General features: G+C 47.7%; 1 protein-coding gene across 1 annotated transcript; it reads left to right on the forward strand.

Annotated features, from left to right (window-relative positions):
* Window positions 1–11,578: 11,578 nt before the first annotated feature.
* FCGR2A (Fc gamma receptor IIa) lies at window positions 11,579–20,391 on the forward strand. Its single transcript, XM_079932680.1, has 5 exons — window positions 11,579–11,713; window positions 12,968–12,988; window positions 14,560–14,817; window positions 18,820–19,074; window positions 20,178–20,391. The coding sequence occupies exons 1-5, from the start codon at window positions 11,602–11,604 to the stop codon at window positions 20,354–20,356; spliced, it is 825 nt and encodes a 274-aa protein (XP_079788806.1). The 5' UTR covers window positions 11,579–11,601; the 3' UTR covers window positions 20,357–20,391.
* Window positions 20,392–20,601: the final 210 nt, after the last annotated feature.

Here is a 20,601-nt window from a genome sequence, read left to right on the forward strand (position 1 = left end):
TAAAATTTAAGTTAAACCATGATTAGATTAAAATTCCTGAGAGCTGAGGTAGATCATCTACATCTCAAAGGCACAGGAAGAGAAATACCAATTCCTTTCATTCATGGGAGCAAAAATACCTGCTAGGGGACTACAAGATGAACAGAGGTCTGGTCACCCATACTTAATTATTCACAGCCAAATAGCAAACCAACACAATGCAGAAGGGTCTCTCAGGGTCGCAGTTCCCTAGGCCCAGAAAGGGAAATTCCCAACCAGTGCTCCACTGTAGGCAAAACCAATGCAATAAAGAAGAATACCTTAACAGAGCTCAAAGACTGTAGATGTCTCAACCAGCCAATGGCAGGACTGATACACACACACACAACAAATATTGTCCCACAAACAAAAGATCAGACAAGGTGTAGCCCCCAAATTCCACTTCCACTCCCAGATGCAGGCTTCCAGAGTGGCCTGGCTCCTGAAAGAGAATGGACCCAGAGTGTCTTGCAACGAGCCCAGAATGGCTGACTCCCTAAAAGGGAAGTGAGTCGAGATGGTGTGGGTAGAATTTTCCCAGCCCGAGCAAGCCAAGAGTGGCTCTCCCCAGAACAATACACACAAAAACACAAACAACAAATAAAGTATGGTCACACAGACAGAAAATCAGAGGAGGTGTAGTCCAAAATTCTACTCCCACTCCCAGACGGAGGCCTCCAAACAGATTGGCCCAGCTCTTGAAAGAGAACGGACCCAGAGCGGCTCACAATGAGCCCAGAGTGGCTCAGTTCCTACAAGGGAATGAGCCCAGCTGGAATGGAGAGAAATTCCCAGCCTGCACAAGCTGGAGCAACTCACCCCCAAGTGATGCAGAATGTGGACGGTAGCTCAGGACGTTTCTCAACTCCAAAAATCCTCATGCTGGGTGGCCAGCATTGTCAGGAAGAGTGCCTTTGAGTTTCCCAGAGCAAAATGAGCTCCGGCAGCTGCTGGGGACTCAAGGGGCTGCCCCTGGCTGGAGTCAGCCTACCATGGGCACAGACTCCTGGGCTGGCTCACCAAAATTGTTACCAAACGCAAATTCGTGTGCCTAACAGTGAGGCCAAACAAACTAAAACATCAGAGTTTGGAGCAGAGAAAGTTTATTGTAGGGCCAAGCAAGGAGAATGTATGGCTCATGCTAAAAAAAAAAAAAGAGGAACTCTCTGATGGTTTTTGGGGAGAATTTTTATATGAAAAATTTGGGGTGAGGGCTGCAAGGTGTATGACTTACTTCTGATTGGTTGCTGGTGAGGTAATGGAAACAGGAGGGAAGGGGGCAGGGCACAACCTTTAAAAGAATGACATAACCATAGGACATGACAAAACTGCTTAGAACTAACTAGATCAAAGATGGCGGGAGGGGCTTCCCTGGTGGCACAGTGGTCGAGAGTCCGCCTGCCGATGCAGGGGACACGGGTTCGTGCCCCGGTCCGGGAGGATCGCACATGCCGCGGAGCCTGCGCGTCTGGAGCCTGTGCTCTGCAACGGGAGAGGCCACAGCAGTGAGAGGCCCGCGTACCGCAAAAAAAGAAAAAAAGATGGCGGGAGATTCGACTTCCAGTAGACCTTGAGCCTCATTATATGCTCACTGTAATGCATAAGATAAATGACACACCCACCAGGGTCATGGCAGTTCAGAGCTAACCATAAAAAGCCAAAAGTGGCCCAGCTTAGATCAATTCAGAGAACAGACTGGTGGTTGCCAAAGCTGGGGGGAAGAGACAATGGGGAGAAACTGCTTAATGGTACACGGCTTTACTTTGGACTGATGGAAATGATCTGTAACTAGATAGAGGGGGTGGTGGCACAGCACTGTGAATGTACTAAATGCCACTGAATTGTATACTTTAAAATGGTTCATTTTATGTGATGTGAATTGTACCTCAATTAACAACTATAAAAAAATCAATATCCAACAAAGGAGCAATTTTCAGGATAAATAAATAAATAAAGCCAAAAGTGGGCAGTGGCCCAATTCCTGGAAATCCCTGCCCTTTCCCCCCTGAAATAGTTGGAATAATCCTCCCACTCATTAGCCTATGAAGTTACCAAGCCCATAAAAACTAACCACACCATATGTTGGGGCCTCTGGCCTTCTGAGATGGACCACACTCTGTCTGTGCAGTATGCTTCTCTCTAAATAAATCCACTTCTTACCTAGCACTTTGTCTCTCACTGAATTCTTTCTGCGATGAGACATCAAGAACCTGAACTTCATTAAGTCCTGAGACCAAGTGTGTGATCTCAGTTGAAAAAACCATAGGTTCAAGTCCCAAGCTGAGTTGCACAGTTTCAGCAACAGGACAGTGTTCCTGTTGGAATCTTGGGCTCAGTCTGAAGTTACCATCCTCCACCTGGATGGGGGCCTTAGTTCCTGCAGGACTCAAAGATACTGTTATGTATTTTCCTTCAGGAGAAACCAGGACCTTGCCGATTCCTGCACTATAGTTTCTTGACTGCTCCTCCTTTGTTTCCGCATTCCCTCACTTCCCTGATTAGTTAAGTGTTTGAATCTACTCTTTGGAACTCAGTGAAGGTCTAGGAGGCTGAAGCCTTTTTTCTGCAAACAAGAAAGGGACACGGAAAGGATGTTGCACCCGAGAGGGCCCCCCAGGGTCCTGTTCATTTCACTTTTCTTTTAGAAACATCTCCTTGTAGTTTGTTCTTTCTTTACTCTTTTCTCAGCTGTGATGGGAAGGAGAGGCTCCTACTTATGTTTTGGTTTTGTATGGGAGGAAAAATAGTTTTCGCTCTACCCTTCTAGGGTCTTGGTTGAGACACCTGCTCCCCACCCCCCCGGCCCCATAATAAAAGACAGATTAACAGGAGAAAAACAAACAGAATTTTGATAACATATATACCTCCTGTATACGCAGGAAATACCCAGGAAAACTGAGTGGCTCCCTGAAATGGTGCATCACCTTAAACACTATATTCTGCTAAAGACAGAAGAAAGATTTTGGAAGAGGAGGAGCCAGTTATGGCAGGTTATCAGGAAAAGCACATTAAAGGGCAAGGTTGTTATGCAGATTTAAGTCTGTGTCTTCTCCATGGATAAGAATTTCTTGTGATTTAGAGTCATCCTTCTCTTCCTGGTGTATATAGCTAGATACCCATATAAATGGGAATTTCCCTTCTAAATGGAAATTTCCCTTTCCGAGAGAAAATTCTGCTTAGTTTTCAGAGCTTTTCCAGTATCTCCTGTTTCTAAAAAAATAACAGCTCAAGATAATCCTTAAGCCAGAGAGGCATATTTTGGGGTGGCATAGTCTTCTCCCTTCTCAACCAATTACAAAGAGCCACCTAGGCTTTTCTAAAATAATGCAAATACTTAACCTATAGCCAATCAAATAATTTCCTTGCTTTGCTTCCATCTTTTCTCCAAAAAAGTTTTTCGCCAAGTTCCTATTTGTGGACCACTCCTAATCACTTCCAGTTTGGTGTGGCCCAACTGGAGTTGATTTTTGCTCAAATGAACTTTTAAAAAATTTTAATATGCCTCAGTTTATCTTTTAACAGTTTTTTTGTGTGCAAATGAAGGTATAGGGGTTCAGAATGAGCCTCCCCAAAATGTGCCCTTTTGTGTGAGAATTATTTTAAGCTAAAGGCAATTGAAACCGACCCTGCTGGGTATAAAAGCTTTTCCATGTCCCTTGTTTTTTGTTTGTAGGGAAAAGGTTTCAGCCTCCTAGAACTTCTCTAGTTCCAAAGGGCAGATGCAAGCAGTTTTTAATTAGGGAAGTGAGGGAATGCAGAAATAAAGCAGTCAAGAAACAGTAGCTCAGTGATAAAAAAAACCAGAGTCCTAGTTCCTCCTCAAGGGGTATACATAGCATTGCATACATAGCAATATGACATATATCTTTGAGTTCTTCTGCAGAAACTGAGGCCAAAAACTCAGCCTTTGTGCACGGGCACTGAGTCAGATCTTGGAGACAGAGTTTTGGGTGAAGTAGAAAAGAATAAATAGCTTTATTGCTTGGCTGGGCAAAGGGGGACACAGCAGGCTCATGCCCCTCAAAAACTGTGTGTCCCAACCCAGGAGGATTTGGTAAGGAGTTTTGTAGCCATGTTTCAATGGCAGGGTTGCTGATAAGATTAGGGTGTGTGCAGGGCCTGCACTCCTTTAATCTGGCCTCAGGTGGTCTCTGGTTAAGCTTCTCTGGTTCTTGAGGCTATCAAACCATGAATTTCTCTCTGGAATGAGGTTTGCTTCATCAAGTAGTTCATCTTCCATTTGTTGGGGGTTTTAGTTCTGTAGAAGACCTCAAAGATACTGTTATGTGTATCCCTTGAGATGGAACAGGACCCTGCCCCAAGGCTGCACTATTGTTTCTTGTCTGCTCCTCCCTTGTCTCTGCATCCCCTCCCTTCCCTGATTAGCAACTGTTTGAATCTGCCCTTTGGAATTCAGGGAAGGTCATGGAGCCTAGAGTCTATTCCCTACAAACGAGGAATAGACAGAGGACACAGAAAGGCTTCTTTGCCCATGAGCCCCACAGGGTCCTGCTTGGTTTCAAAACTAAGACCCCAGGACTTCCCTGGTGGCGCAGTGGTTAAGAATCCGCCTACCAGTGCAGGGGACATAGGTTCAATCCCTGGTCCGGGAAGATCCCACGTGCTGCTAGAGCAACTAAGCCTGTGCACCACAACTACTAAGCCTGTGCACTAGAGCCCACGAGCCACAATTACTGAAGCCCACACGCCTAGAGCCGGTGCCCCGCAACAAGAGAAGCCGCCGCAATAAGAAGCCCGAGCGCCACAGTGAAGCGTAGGCCCTGCTTGCTGCAATACAGAAAGCCCACACGCAGCAACAAAGACCCAAGGCAGCCAAAAAACTAAGGTCCTCCACCCTGGTGGAAGACGGTAACTTCATGCTGAGCACAAGATTCCTGGAAGGCTACCCTATTACCTCACCATCCACCAATCAGAAGAAAGTCACACACCATGCAGCCTTCACCCCAAATTTTGCTTATAAAAACATTTCCCCCAAAATTGAAACTGGAAAACCCAGTGTACCATATTCCTAGGGTAAGGTAAGCTGGCTAAAACTGAGTTGGAGGATTGTGATTGGTGTATGTTAGGTTACCTTGACAGGTGTTTTCTGTAAGTACAGGCTGCCTTAGGTTTACATGTGAGGTGTGGGCTGGGCCACTGGGACAGCCTCCGTATTAAGCGTCCTGATACGTAAATTAACTTTATTAATTCCACCCCCCTTTGATCACAATTTCAGTTGTACTAAGAGTGTTGATCAAACTTAAAATATTGGCATGACTCTGAGCTACTGCTTCTGTTTGCTATTGGAATCAGGTTGGCTCTCTGACTGAACCCATAGGTTAGGATATTGAGGTCTCTGTCGAGTAGTTAGCTGTTTCCTTAATCCCGTTTTTGGCGTTCTAGATGAAGGGAGGACATTTGTGTCGGAGATCATTTGTCTGGTCTCCCGCAGCTGACACATGCATTGAAAGCTTTTGAGAGAATGTAGACCACCAGGGAGACTATTAAAACGACTATAAGCAGAATAATTCCCAACATTTGGAGGGCACTCAAAAACCATGTCCCCATGACCCAAAACAACATAGATCAAATAAATTAAAGAAAGACCACATTGAAGGAGACATTTTCGTAAGCAAAGTGGCTTTTTTAGTTATCTTAGGTAACTGAGTTTCAACCTCCCCAGAAGCGTTAATCCAAGTGCAGCAAGTGGTGTTGGCTACGGCACAGACACACCTTGTGTAGCTAAAAGACAACCAAGGGCTTTCCTATTACAAGAACAGCTCTGGCCAGAGAATCTAGGGGTTTTGGTTGGGCAGCTACTGTTTTAGCAGTGGATTCTGTGATCACCTGACTCCTAGTCTGGGAAATAGGGATCTGCCAAAGGAAGAAAATTGTGAGTCATGAATGCCTCCTGGTAATTCCCGTTTGATCTGTAATGTAGGTAGATAGGTGCAGCCCATCGTGAAGACTTGGTTTGATTGTGGGCAGTTGGAGACGTAAAGAGTTAGCTCAACCGCAGCTTCTCACCACCTCCCAAGTATTTAAACATTGAGTTTCCCATGCATGAGGGGGTACTATCACCCACAGATATAGATAAACCTGAGAGAAGCACAGGTGGCACTGCCGAAAGAGGTATTCCCATGACGGAGAATATTGGAATAGGAGTGCAGAGTGATCAGCCAAGCCCTGGAGGTCAGATGAGTTATGATTTAAGAGTTAAGGGTCTGGGGCTTCCCTTCCCTGGTGGCACAGTGGTTGAGAGTCCGCTTGCCGATGTCAGGGGACGCCGGTTCGTGCCCCGCTCCGGGAAGATCCCACATGCCGCGGAGCAGCTGGGCCCGTGAGCCATGGCCGCTGAGCCTGCGCGTCCGGGGCCTGTGCTCCACAACGGGAGAGGCCACAACAGTGAGAGGCCCGCGTATCGCAAAAAAAAAAAAAAAAAGAATAAATAAATAAGAAATAGGATGTAAACATAATAGCTCTCCCAAGATCCAGAGCCACTCACAAAAGTCGCCAAGACAAAAACTTAGATTAATTCTCCTATGAGCTGGCAACAGTCAGTAGGACCACAGCTATAAGTGGGATGCACCCTTGTTTTGTGCTAGTCTCAGCCTATCAACAACCAGTGTTGTGGTTGGACCAGCTCTTGTGGTTCTTATAATATTGCCAGATGCCCTTCAGCAGTAACCATCGGGAAACTGAAAAAAACAGAGGCTCATCACTTATAACACCTGGAAATTACACAGCACACCTGGGGCCACACAGCAAGGTCATGGGGAGACAGAGACTGCACGTGGGCCTGGGGTTCTGCTTTTATTGGGGCTGAGGGTGGGTCTTAGGGTTTTGGGGGCTCACTCTTTATTGGTGAATTTAAAACGTAAGAGCAGAAATTTAAAGGACAGGATGGAAAAAAACAAAAACCATGTAGACCAATTGGTCAGTTATTTAAATCTACCAAAATCTCTAAAACAAAGGAGCCTCAGTGAGTGGAGGTGGCCTGGCTCTTTATCTACTTGTGTCGTTGGTACTGTGTTCAGCTGAGATAACCTTCTTTGAAAGGGCTGCCCCTTGAAATGGATGCCTTGGCAATCAAAGCTTAAGTCAGCCATTTGTATTGCAAAAAAGAAGAAAACTGTCAGGGCTTACACTACAAGCCCATGTTTCTGCCTGGCCATATTTTGGGGGCCCCAACCTGATGGTTGCCAAGTCAAGTTCTCAACACAAAATGACACAAACAGAAGAAAATAGCTGTCCCTGGGAGAGAAGAATTGACAACCAATAGGTACCCCAAAACCAAAATCCAAAAAGCCTGAATTTGGAAAAGAAAGGACAACATGAAATTTTATTTTCCTCTCTTGACCAGGCACTACAGAGATCTGAGAGACCTGACTGTGGTAAGAATTCTCATCCTTCACAGCTTCTGCCAGTTTTTCCAGGATCCCTTCTGGAGGCTCTGGAGCATGAGGTATTTAGAGTGTAGCTCTGGTATCTATCAGAATTTAACAAGGGTTTCCATTAATATTAGTTTTAGTGTCCCCTTGGCTGCTTAAGGGAATAATTGGTAGCAGTTTACCAGAGACTCCCTCAGAGTCTCACCAACCCTGAGAGAGGCCATTTGGTGACCCTCCTTTGAGGGTAGATACAAGGTATATGTGAGGCCACTAACTTGGCAGACTTTTGTTTACAGTTCTATAGTCTCTTCAGAGTGGAAAGGCAATTCAGACAGAGGATTAGCAGAATGTGGGTGCTCAGGTACAGGAGGACAGGGGAGCAGTAGGAGTCACATCAGTCTTGTAGTCTTTTGTTTTAGGTACCTCTCGTGTCTTTACTTTCTCATTACCCTTTTGCGATGAATCTTTCAATGAAGCTCTCTGGGACTCTTGAAGCCTTTTGGAGGCATACCAATTAAAATAGGTATCCCTTTCTGTTTGTTTGATTTGAGGACTCTTACTTTCAAGTGTACTGTTAAATGAGCCATCTTGTCTAACCGGAAGATTCCCTATAATGGCCGTTGTCATTCTAGGTTGTCTTAGTAAGATGTTGCCATTTTTGTAGATATCTGTAGCTTCTTGGACCGCATTTATCAGACATAAGATAGGCAGGTGTGCCAGAAGGTGGCAAGCTTAATTCTTTGATATTTGAGGGTCCCACTTCTGTAGCTAAGCCTTGGATCTCTTAGAGCCAAATTAATGCCTAATAGGGATGTGCCGCCAGATTATGTGGTTTTTTTTTTTTTTTAACAAATTTATGTATTTATTTACTTTTGGCTGCGTTGGATCTTCGTTGCTGCGTGCGGGCTTTCTCCAGTTGCGGCGAGCGGGGGCTACTCTTCGTTGCGGTGTGTGGGCTTCTCATTGCGGTGGCTTCTCTTGTTGTGGAGCATGGGCTTTAAGGGCATGGGCTCCAGAAGTTGTGGCACGTGGGCTCAGTAGTTATGGCTTGCGGGCTCCAAAGCACAGGATTAGTAGTTGTGGCACACAGGCTTAGTTGCTCTGTGGCATGTGAGATCTTCCCCGACCAGGGCTTGAACCTGTGTCCCCTGCACTGGCAGGTGGATTCTTAACCAGTGTGCTACCAGGGAAGCCCCGATTATGTGGTATTTAACAGTGTAGCTTGTTACATGGAAATTTTCGTGAGGTTGGCATGTGACCACTGTTGATCTAACCCATTCCTTGACCAACTTATCCTAGCCCAGGAGTCTGAGAGTGAGGTGGTGAGCGCTTAGTACAGTCCACGTGTATTGTCTTAATTTAATTTCCCAAGTCCCTCAGCAGTTCATGCTGTGGACTTACCTCAAGCTTTGTGAGTTTCCTAATGGCTGCCATCATGCTTTCTTTTGCTTCAAGGGCTCCTATTTTCCCTCATTTAAATAATTCTCCCTGGTTCAACCAGACTTACTGTTTCTGACTGCTTGAGCACTGTTCCTGAGATCTGTCAGGTCCTCCTGAAGGTGCTTACACTGTAGCTGAGATTGGGCATAAACTCAAATGTTGTGGCCTACTAGGTCTCACCATGAAATATCTGAAGTCTCTCACACCCCAAATTTCCACCTAAAAGAATTAGAACAAACAAACTTGAGCTCCAAATGGGAACTAGGTGGAGCTCGATCCAAGAGAAATTACCAGAGATACTGGAGAGCAGCTGGAGAGGTAGCAAACTAAAGTGGCTCTGTAGGAACCTTCACCTTCATCTAGGAGCCAACCCGGGAACCTTCAGTGGCTGTTTTCCCATCACACCTCATTGACCATACAGGCTATATACCTTGCAAAGATTGCAGGTTTGCTTCCAGACCACAGTATTCCAGACCACAGACAATATTGCAATAAAATGAGACACAAATGTTTTGGTTTCCCAGTGCATATAAAAGTTACGTTTACACCATAGTCTATGAAGTGTGCAATAGCTTCATGTCTATAAAACAACATACATACCTTAATTTAAGATGACTCTATTGCTAAAAATACCAAAACAGTTTCAATAATAACATCAAAGATCACTAATCACAGATCATTATAACACATAATAATAACGAAAAAGTTCAAAATATTGTGAGAATTACTAAAATATGACACAGAGACACAAGATGAGCCAAATGCAGTTGGGAAAAATGGCACTGATAGACTTACTCAACGAGGGTTGCCACGAACCTTCAATTTGTAAAAAATGCAATACCTGCAAAGTGCAGTTAAGTTAGCACAATAAAATGAGATATGCCTGACCTGTCCAATGACAAAACTAAAACAATTTAGTTACAAGATTATTCAAGGGAAAACATGCCATAGATTGAGGTAGTACAGTTCCTCATCAGCAGTGGAGAACTCTTCCCAAGGGATTTGGGCAAGACCAGGTTTTACAGAGCTTTAGAAGAGGCAACGTGGAGACAGGGCATGACTGGCTAGGAGGTTGGGAATTTCCTTGTAAGGCTAACAGGTCCTGATTTCTAGAGTAAGGTAAGCTGAGTTGGAGGATTGTGATTGGTGTATGTTACGTCCCTGGACAGGTTTTTCCTGTTAAGTGCAGGCTGACTTAAGTTTAGATTTATGATGTGGTCTGGTCCACTGGGGTGGCTCCAATGTGTGGGTCCCATTATATAAATTAACCTTTAAAGTGTTATGTCAGCTCACTGGAGTCTTTTCAGTGGTTAAAGAAATTTTTTCACCTAAAAATCAGATAAGGGCTGGAGGTAGATTGGGGGTGGGAGGTGGGGTAGAACGGGGCCAGTAGAAAAGCCTTGGCCAGAGGAGTGGGGCTGTTGCAATTTCTGAAGACCACAGAGTGTAAGAACAGGTTCCACAATGTCATTTCCTTGAATATTACAGCTTGCTTCCTCAGAGAGCTTTTGGGAGAGAGGCCCCAGCAAAGGGCCCCAAGAGAGATCCCAGAGCAACTCATGTTCTGGGGATGTTGAGGGTGAACAAATGTCGATGAGGATGACAACAGAAAGCAAAAAAGGGAAACTAGCATTGACTTGATACCCACAATGCACTAGGGACTTCGCTAGCACGCAAATTCTCTTTTAATTTTCAAAAACCTTGAGTGCAGTGGTTCTCAACCGGGGGCAATGTTGACCCCAAGAGAACATTTGCCAATGTCTAGAGACATTTTTATTTTCGCAGCTAGTGGGTGCCCCTGGCATCTAGTGGGTAGAGGTCAGGGATGCTTCTAAACATCCTACAGTGTATAGGACAGGTCCTCACAATGGGAATTATTTGGCCCCAAATGTCAATAGTACTGAGGCTGAGAAACCCTGCTTGAAGGACAGGCATGCTAATCTTCATTTATACAGATGAGGAATCTGTAGTTCTGAGAAGCTACCTGTCATTCAAAATGAGATTTACACAGCTCTAAAGCCCTGCTCTTTGACCATGCCATAGTGATAGGAACAGTGATGGGTAAGAAAGATAAAGAACCAGGGCACTAATTGCTGCTCAAAGATATTTGTTGGAGGAATGAGTACAAGAGTGAACGACAACGGGGATAAGAGGATGGGTGTGATCATCCTATTGCCACTCTGACACACGTCTTTGTCCTTGTTGCACAATCCAAAACAGAGTCAGGGTTACTATAATAAAGAAAATCAAATGGTGGGGGCTGGCCTCAGGTCACTATGCTCGATCTCAGGAGGAGTCTGATGCCAGTGTCTGCACCTCTAAATAGATGTAGAAGTACGGGGAGTCTGCTGACACACTCTCCTCCATCACCTTTTCTAAGCAGAGAGACAGACAGGAGGTTCTGAGCTGAGTTTGGGTGATCATTTATTCCCCTCTTCCTCCCAGAGGCTGAGCCCAGCTGTGGCCCCAGAGGAAGAGGAGAATCTGTTTCCCAGTTTCCATATTTTCTGTGAATTTGGAGTGGGACTGAGCCAGATTGATTCTAGGAAACCCTGAAAGTTCTGGGATGGAAAAGTTGAGACGAAAGAGGGTGGAAGGGGAGGAGTCAATGACAAAAACAACACTTCTTTTCACTTCCTCTTTTGGACTCCAGAATTTGTCTGTTCTCTGGGGTGGAATCTGTCAAGCCTCCAGAGAAGTCTGTGCCTGCTGTGCTGGGCTGTCAGAGGCAACCTGCTCGCTCCAGGAGGTGATGGGGATCCCCTCATTCCTAGCCCTCCCTGCTGCCAGGAGTGACCGAGCTGCCTGCACATCCTGCCATCCTTTGGGCCACATGCTACTGTGGACGGCTCTGCTATTCCTCGGTGAGGCAGGGTCCCCAGGAGGGGCAGTGGAGCAGGGACAGAGGCAGGCATGCTTTTCTAACTCAGCTGCTGTCACCTCGGTTGGGGCTGAGCTTGGGCCAAGGATGAGGGCTGGGGTGGGAAGCACGTCAGGAAAGTCAGGAGGGTGAAGGCAGGCTGATGAAAATCAGATTCTGATAACCTTGCTGGCCTTGCCAAATTATGAAATTGGCAGAGTTTATTTTTTTTATTAACTTATTTATTTAGTTTTGGCTGAGTTGGATCTTTCTTGCTGCACACGGGCTTTCTCTAGTTGTGGAGAGCAGGGGCTACTCTTCGTTGTGGTGCGCGGGCTTCTCATTGCGGTAGCTTCTCTTATTGCAGAGAGTGGGCTCTAGGTGTGCGGGCTCAGTAGCTGTGGCACACGGGCTTAGTTGTTCCCCGGCATGTGGGATCTTCCCGGATCAGGGCTCGAACCCGTGTCCCCTGCATTGGCAGGTGGATCCTTAACCACTGCACCACCAGGGAAGCCCAGCAGAGTTCATTTTTTTTAAGTCTTTTGCCCAATTTCACTGTGCACCGAGGTCCCTGGTGCTCTGCCACCCCCCAGAGCAGAGCCAGCTGCGAGCAAAGTCTAGTGACCTAGACTTGAAGGACTAATGAGTGGCCAAGGTGTTTACCTTCCTTAGAAATTGTGTTTCACTGGGACCATATCTTAGACGGGAGGGCTAATGCTGTCTTAGGCCAATAGGAGGTGGGGGGAAGCAATAAAACACATGGTTGGGGGCAGTGGCTGTTCTCTGTGCTCCTGAAACCACTTCAGGCAGCAGAAGCCTATTCTCTTTATGTGAAAGGAGATTCCCCTGGGCAAAAGCACAGGAGGGTGTGGGTTAACCAGGGGATGGGGATCAGAGAATACATAAGCCAGGCAATTCTAGAATCAGTTGTGGACCAGAGGAATCGTGCATCCTCCTTGCACTGCAGACAGAAGTGAAGAAAAGACCAAGCACAGCAGAGCAAATTTACTAAAGTGTCACAATGGTAATTTAGTCTTTCTGAATATGGAGACAGTAGATTTATAGAGATACCAATCTGGCCCCTGTGTGGTAATTCCATTAACGCACAGCTGAACAAGTAAAGACATGGAAACCCAGGTGAACGTAATGCAGACAGAGACCATCAAGAGAGTTAAGGGGATTTGCAAAGAGGTGATTATTTATAATGATGAATCATCATATCTAAACACCAGGCTGATCTTTGCTTTCTCTTTTACAGCTCCTGTTGTTGGGAAACCTGGTAACTGCTCATCACATCCTCTCCCTCCCCCAGCTACCCACTCTCTCTGCTCCCTGCACCCTGTCTGTCCTGTAATCCAGGACCGAGGTAGAGCCAGGAAAGAGTAATTGCTCCCACTAGATGCCCTGCCCCACCCCCTGCTATGTCCTCCCCTTTCCTTCCTCCCAGGGAAGCCGGGGACGCACAGCCATGGGACACAGGTGCCTGAGCCCTTATGCTTCTGTTACGGTGAGACCTCACAGATCCTGTCACAGAATATAACTGTCCTCTGTCTCAGTCGCCTTCCTCTTTCCAAACTAAATCACAAGCCCAGGCCATTTTAGTTTCAGTTGCGTACAAAATCACATGATCTGCTTATGTTATCCCCATAACATATCTGACACGTTAGTTCATTTGCTCTGCTGCTGTTGTATTTTCCTCACTTTATGTCTGCATTGGTAAATCTTTTACTCTTCATGTATCTGTAGGCTTCAGGGCCTGTTCCCCTGGACACAAATAGGAGATACCGCCAGTTCTGGTGGGATGAACACGGCTGGGCACTGCTTTCCCTGTACCACTAACCTCTCCACCTCCCAGGACTGGTAGTGGGATGGGGCTCTACATGGGCCACTGAACGCAGGGCTCCCTAGACTGGCCTGCCAGCCTTTCTCCTCTTTCTTATTCTTCTGAGGCCAGAGAGACTCCTCTGTGCTTGGGTGTCAGGACAGGTCTATTCTAAAGGAGAAAGAATGGGGACTTCCCTGGTGGTCCAGTGGGAAAGAATCTGCCTTACAATGCTGGGTACGCAGGTTCGATCCCTGGTCAGGGAACTAAGCCCATTCCTCAACTGGAGCCCCTGGGACACAAACTACAGAGCTTGCACGTCACAACTAGAGAAGAGAAAACCCACACGCCATAACTAGAAAGAAGCCCGCGCACCATGAGGAAAGATCCCGCACCGCAACGAAGATCCCTCATGCCACAACTAAGACCCGACACAGCCAAAAAAAAAATAAATAAATACAGCTTTTGTGTTGTTGATCTGACTCCTTCCATTCTTTTTTTTTAATGTATTAATTTCTTTTTATTTAGAAATAAATACATCTTAAACAAAAAGAATGGAAGAAGTCAGAACAGAAACGTGGTGTCTGGCTCTCAGCCTGGCACCTCCACCAGATGTCCCCATTTGTCTTCTTCCAGCTGTGGGGAGAATTTATCCACTAGTGTCCAAATGCCTCAGCTTACAGGGAAGGAAAGTGATTCCCCAAAGGATGTATGTGTAGTGTGTGTGTGTGTGTGTGTGTGTGTGTGTGCGTGTGCGTGTGTGTTTGCTTGCCCCCTCTCCCATTCCCCTACCTCTTGTCCTCTCCTCTGGGGAGGAGGCAAGCTCCCTGAGAGAATCTGGGTTCCTGGGGGCCCCTGTTTGGGCTGCACGAGTTGGAGGAACTGCCTTTGGTTGCACAAGAGTTCTGGGTTGGGTTCCTCTCTTGATGTCTCCAGCATGGCCACAGTTTTCCATCATCTGAGATTTGGGGTCTGCTTAGGCCCTTGGGGTCCCTTTCCTCATGCTGCCTTCTCTCTCTGCCCCTCAGCAGGTCTCCCGAAGGCTGTGGTGAGCATTCAGCCTGCGTGGATCAATGTGTTCAAGGAGGATTACGTGACGCTGATGTGTCAGGGGACCAGCTTGTATGAAGGCAACCTCACCCTGTGGTTCCATAATGGGAGCTTCATCCAGAGCCAGAACAAGTCCAGTTATAGCTTTAAGGCCAGCAGCAATGACAGCGGAGACTACAGGTGTCAGAGAGAGCAGACCAGCCTAAGCGACCCTGTGCATCTGTACGTGACTTCCGGTCAGTGGAGGAAGGCCTGGGAGAGCCTGGGAGAACAAGGATAGAAGAAATCTGCTTACATGGCAGAGGTTTTTCAGAAAGGGGAATTGCCTGCTTACTGGGAAGCATGGCTGTGAGTTGTTTGAAGGGGTTTTTGTCCACTGATTTCCCTTTTCACGCACCCCATTGCTTAGTATGTGTGGTGAGGTGGAAGTTCCTAAGAGATTTCTCAGAATATGTTGGGCTCTGTTGTTTCGGTGCTGACTGGGCAAGAAGGGGACAAGGCCACTGACAGGCAGGTGGGTATGAGAGAAGCAGAAGGAAATCCCTAGTTCATAGAAATCCTTCCATTTTTATGGCAGAGTCAGATGCACAGACAGACCACAACTGAATCCTAGCCCTGGAAATTATAGCCACGTAAACATGATGATTTCATTTACCTTTGAGCTTTGGTTTCCTCATCAGCTCAGTGGAGATACTCTGCCTCCCCCATCAGGTCCCGGTGAGAATCAGCATTTCCAAGCCCCCCTGCCCTCTGTTCAACTTGAGGTGAAAGTTGTGTCTTAAGCACCTTTTATATCCAGCCCCAGGCACGGGACAGGGCTTAATAAATGTTTGCTGAGCAGATCAATGATCCTCCAAAGCTCCTGGCAAGAAATACGTTCTCCATAGAGAAAAGCTGCAGTGTGATTATGATGAATATTGTCAGTGCTATTCTTCACTTAGTCCCCTTCCCTCACCCAATTCTCAAATTCTCCTCAAAGGTACCTAGGCCCGGTGGGCCTGCAGCTCCAGGCCTGCTATCTCTACCCTCTGTGCTCAGCAGGAAAAGACAGTCCTGGAGGGAAGCCTCAGAGGCCTGGCAGGGCCTCAACCTCAGTGCTCCTCCTCTCTAGGAGGGGGTGGCAAGTTCCCACCCGACCAGCAGGCGCGTTGACAAGGAGCCCTGGCACATGAGGTGGACACCACCCTGAAGGACCCAGGTGAAGAGCTAGAAGGCCTGGAGCCAGAGCACCAGCCATGGGGACCCTGAACCACTGTCATGGAGACTAGAGTCAACAGAATGCCGACTGCACCAGTGGGAGTCCCGACTCAGGTGGTAGCGCTCGTTCCCAGACAGCTCAGTGCCACGGTATGAACAGCAGGCAGAGCAGGCCCTGCAGGGGCAGCTCCGTGGGCCTCAGTATCTCCAGCAGTTCGTGTCCAGCAGCAGCTCAGCAGGTCCGGCTGCATAGCCTGGCTGCTATCTAGCGGCCACACGGCAGGCCAGCTCCCCCAAACACCAGCGCAGCGAGCAGCTGAGCACCACCCAGGCCTCAGTCAATCTGGCCACAGCATCAGCCTCCCAGCTCACCAGCCAATCCCGGAGTGAACTCTCCCAGTGTCACCACTGTGACCCAATCTGTGCTACTGGGGAACACCACCTCCTCCCCCTCAACCTGTCCCAGGCCCAGATGTATCTAAGACCACAGCTGGGAAACCTATTCCAGGTAAACCAGACCTTGGCCCAGCATGTGCCTCTAGCTTCTCAACTCATCCTGATGCCTATTAGGGCAGTGGCAGTAGTCCAGCAGGAGGGGCTGTCTGCTCAGGCTGCTGGAGGCCATGTAGATGCAGTTTAGGTAGAGAACTTGGCACTGAGGAGCAACAGGCTTAGCCCAAAGCTCCACCCAGAAAGCTATTCCCCTGTTTAGCCTCCCCCAGGCCTCTAGCCAGGCCCTAGCTGTGGCTCAGGCTCCCTGTAGGGCCTCAGGCTAGTTCTTCAGCCTTAGTCCAGCTGGTGGGGGCAGTGGGAAGAGCAGGCAGAAGTGGCCACCCACCTGGGCCTTTCGCTCAGTGGCCCTCCTCAGGAATAGGTGGTGCTTGGAGCCATCCCAGGAGAGGCACAGGAGTGGTGGAGCCCTTGCCTGCATCCCAAACATGGACCCTGCTGCAGCTCCTCTGCCATCACCCATGCTGAGATCCAGGGCAAGTGCCACAGGGGTCAAGAGGACTCTAGCTGGGGTTCAGAGAATTCCAGTCACGGTGAAGAACTCTCTCCAATGTCCCTGGGCCTTTATCGGTGAGAGCTGGACATGGGGCATGTGACCCAGGAACCTCCATACAGCTGTGCCTCCACCAGCACTCATGGCATCAACCCTGTGTTCCTGTCCAGTAATCTTAGCCACTGGAGTGCAGAGGAGGTGTATGAGTTTATTGCTTCTCTACAAGGCTTCCAGGAGATTGCAGAGGAGTTTTGTTCCCAGGAGATGGATGGAAAGGCCGTTTTTTGACTTAAAGAACACCTCGTGAGTGCCGTGAACACGAAGCTGGGCCCTGCCCTCAAGATCTGCACCAAGAAGTTGTCCTCAAGGAGACCTAAGGTGGCCCTCGTGCACAAACCAGCCTAAGGCTGACACTTCCACGGTCCAGGTTACAACCTGGTACCAGTAGAGACTTTGCTGAGAAGAAAGTGCTGTTCCAATGATGTGCACCTTCAGTAGAGGGGATTACCCAGACAGGGAGGAGAACTGCAAGAATTGGTTGCTGGCGCTACATGGAAGCAGCTTTGACATTTTCTCCGGGTTCTACTTCATTAAAAAAAATCTTCACGTGCTTCCCTGGTGGCGCAGCGGTTGAGGGTCCGCCTGCCGATGCAGGGGACACAGGTTCGTGCCCCGGTCCGGGAGGATCCCACATGCCGCGGAGCGACTGGGCCCGTGAGCCATGGCCGCTGAGCCTGCACGTCCGGAGCCTGTGCTGCGCAGAGGGAGAGGCCACAACAGTGAGAGGCCCGCGTACCGCCAAAAAAAAAAAAAAAAAAAAAATCTTCACAATTCTCAGCATTCCCACCTACCCCAATCCAACCTTTATAAAAGAGGCAGTCTAGGGAACCAGGACTGCTCACCTAATCCTGGAGTGGAATGTCTAGCCAGGGCCCGAGTTCCTCAAGAGTAGGGATACACAGGATGGTATGGGAGGAAATGGGTGGAACGCAGGGGTGCCTCCCCAGTGGGAGAGGTGGGGTTTTCCAGCTTGTGTGACCCAAGTAGCAAGATGTGGTGCTCCCCACCTTCCCTGTGGATTGTCCCACTGTAGCCGTGGCCCGGAGTTTTCTCTTCATTGTCACTCCCTCCCTCAGTATTGAGCATTTTCACCTGCACTTGCGGCAGGCTCAGCAGCCAGTGTAGAGACTGTTTTGGCATCATTCCGATCTGCTGAAGGGGCTGAGCGTGGTTGGGTAGCACACGTATGGCTGTTGTCATTTCTTTCTCATGTCCCGACTCCCTTCCAACATATCTGTTGTTTTCTACCCTTTCTTTCCAATTCCAACTCTACTCTGTCCTATAGCTTTAGGAAAAAGGAGTGTGTGGGCTGAGGTCAGATTATAAGTACCCACCTTAGCCTCTATTCCCTATACGACAAAGAAAGTAAATATCTTTTTCCTCAGTAAAAGGATGAAAATCGGGGGGAAAAAGTACACAGCAGGCTAATGGCCCACCCGTGTCACTGCTGCCAAAGTCCCTGCTGAAGTGAAATGCCATATTTACTAACATGCACCAAATAAGCTAACATTTGTTAGATGTCTGTGACTTTCCCCAAAGACACTTGACTCTGCTGTGTTCCCCCCACATGTTGTCTCCTATGTCAGACTGGGTCCTTCCCTCCCTCCCTCCCTCAGGGAAGGGACTGTACTCCTGGGTCTCCTGTATCCCTCCTGCAGAAAGAAGCCTGTCGGGCAGGACAGGAACAGGAAGACAAGCATATGCTGAGCACCTACTGTGTGCCAGGAACTACTGTAGATAGCTAATGGTATTATTGTGACTCTTTTCACGTACAAGGAAACGGAGGCCCAGAAGAGTTAAACTATTTGCCCAAGATCACAGAGCTCATACATGATGGAGCTAGAATTACAGAGCAGGGGTGTCTGATTCCAAACTTAAGCTCTTCCCTCCACACACAGTGGCCCACCAGTAAGGATGGTCTGGGTCTCGGATTTGAGTGAAGACCTCCTGGGTCCTGGGGTCCCTTTGTGTCTTTCAGACTGGCTGCTGCTCCAGACCCCTAGGCTCGTGTTCCAGGAAGGGGAGCCCATCGTGCTGAGGTGCCACAGCTGGAGAAACAGTTCTCTGAATAAAGTCATATTCTTCCAGAATGGAAAATCCAAGACGTTTTCCCATCTGCGTTCCAACTTCTGTATCCCACAAGCAAACCTCAGTCACAGTGGCGAGTACCACTGCACGGGATTTATCGGGCAGACGGTGTACTCATCACAGCCTGTGACCATCACTGTCCAAGGTGGGAACCAATGCTGTTCAAGGAGCTTTACACCTCGGAAGGATAGGTAGTTAGAGGATTACTGATCTTTTTTGTACTTCAGAACCTTTGTTCTCACGAGCATGCCTGTTTGACATCAACAGGAAATTCTAGCTTGACCTAATTGCTGTGTGAATTTGCAGCTCTGTTCCAGCTCATTTCTCAGGGATTATAGAAATGGGTGTCCTTCATTTGGAGTTTTAACTCTTAGGGGACAGAAGCCACCTTTTCATCCTCCATATCCATCCACCAGACATTGCCGCTCTCCCTCTTTTCCACCTTATTCAAACCACTTTATCATATGTCCCTGTAGGTGTCTTATGCTTGCTTGTGTCTCCCTACTGAACCTCTCAGCCTAGGCTCAAATCTTAGCTCAGAGTGGCCACGTTGGCATGAGAATCTCTCTCTACATACAAAGAAAGAGGCTTCTGCCTGTTCTTGAGAAATTGTACATTGTGGGACCCATATCATACCCTTTCAGACAGCATCACAAGCTATTTATGCCAGACTAATGGTGGTTAGTGAATACCCAGTCCTGGGCTCGGAGGAGGTGGTGAGTGAAGATGTGCTGATGTGGTCTGTGGATTCCTTAGTTCAATGTTTCCCAAAGGCTGTTCCCCAATCACATAACTCCTTGAGAGGGCTTTCAGAATGAAGGGTTCTGTGATCAAATTCATGCAGAACACACTACATACTCTGTTCCTCTCCTTTTATATTCATAATTCAGAGTAAAGGCTTCAAGAAGTCCTGTCTTAAAGGAAACTTTTAAACTAAGTTTCATAATGCATTTGCTAAACCCAGGTAACCACAAAACCTTTTTTCTTTATAACTCTATTAATGTCCTTCAGAACACATGTGTTTGAGGTCATCCTTTGGAAATGCTGATCCAGTGCTTTATTTGGAAAGGCAGAGAGATGAAGGATAGATCCTCTGAAGCCTTCCGGGGCTAGCTTGTCTGCCCTTGGCTTTCGCCTCAGTCTTTGGCTTGGGTGACTTCAAGGCTCCTCACTGGGGACCTGAACGTTTATTCCAAATTTCTGTCTTAACAGCTGTCATTTTTCCCATCCCTCTGCCTCTCCTATTAGGTCCGGCAATTCTATTCATCTTTCCACCTTGGTATCAAATCACTTTCTGCCTGGTGATGGCGCTCCTTTTTGCAGTGGATACAGAGCTGTATTTTTCTGTGCAGAGAGACCTTCAAAGCTCAGCGGGAGACTGGAAGAACTGCAAAGTCAGATGGAGTCAAGGCCCTCAGGATGAATGACCCCTCATCCCACAGCGTAAGAGCAGTGGCAGCAGCATCTCTTCAGGCCATAACTTTCCTCTTCCCCTGGCCCCACCTTGACAGCAACGTGGGCTAAGGAGCCTCCAGGGAAAGAAAAGGCCTGTGATCTCCAGAGCTAAAATCCTAATAGGCCCTACCTTCACTGATTTCCCTAAGGCCAAGGCACAGTCACAGCCCACCCAGCTCTACAAGGACTCAGAGGAAATGTGTTTTCACAGATCCTT

The sequence above is a fragment of the Stenella coeruleoalba genome (assembly GCF_951394435.1).
Source record: "Stenella coeruleoalba genome assembly, chromosome: 1".
In the NCBI taxonomy this organism is placed as follows: Eukaryota; Metazoa; Chordata; class Mammalia; order Artiodactyla; family Delphinidae; genus Stenella; species Stenella coeruleoalba.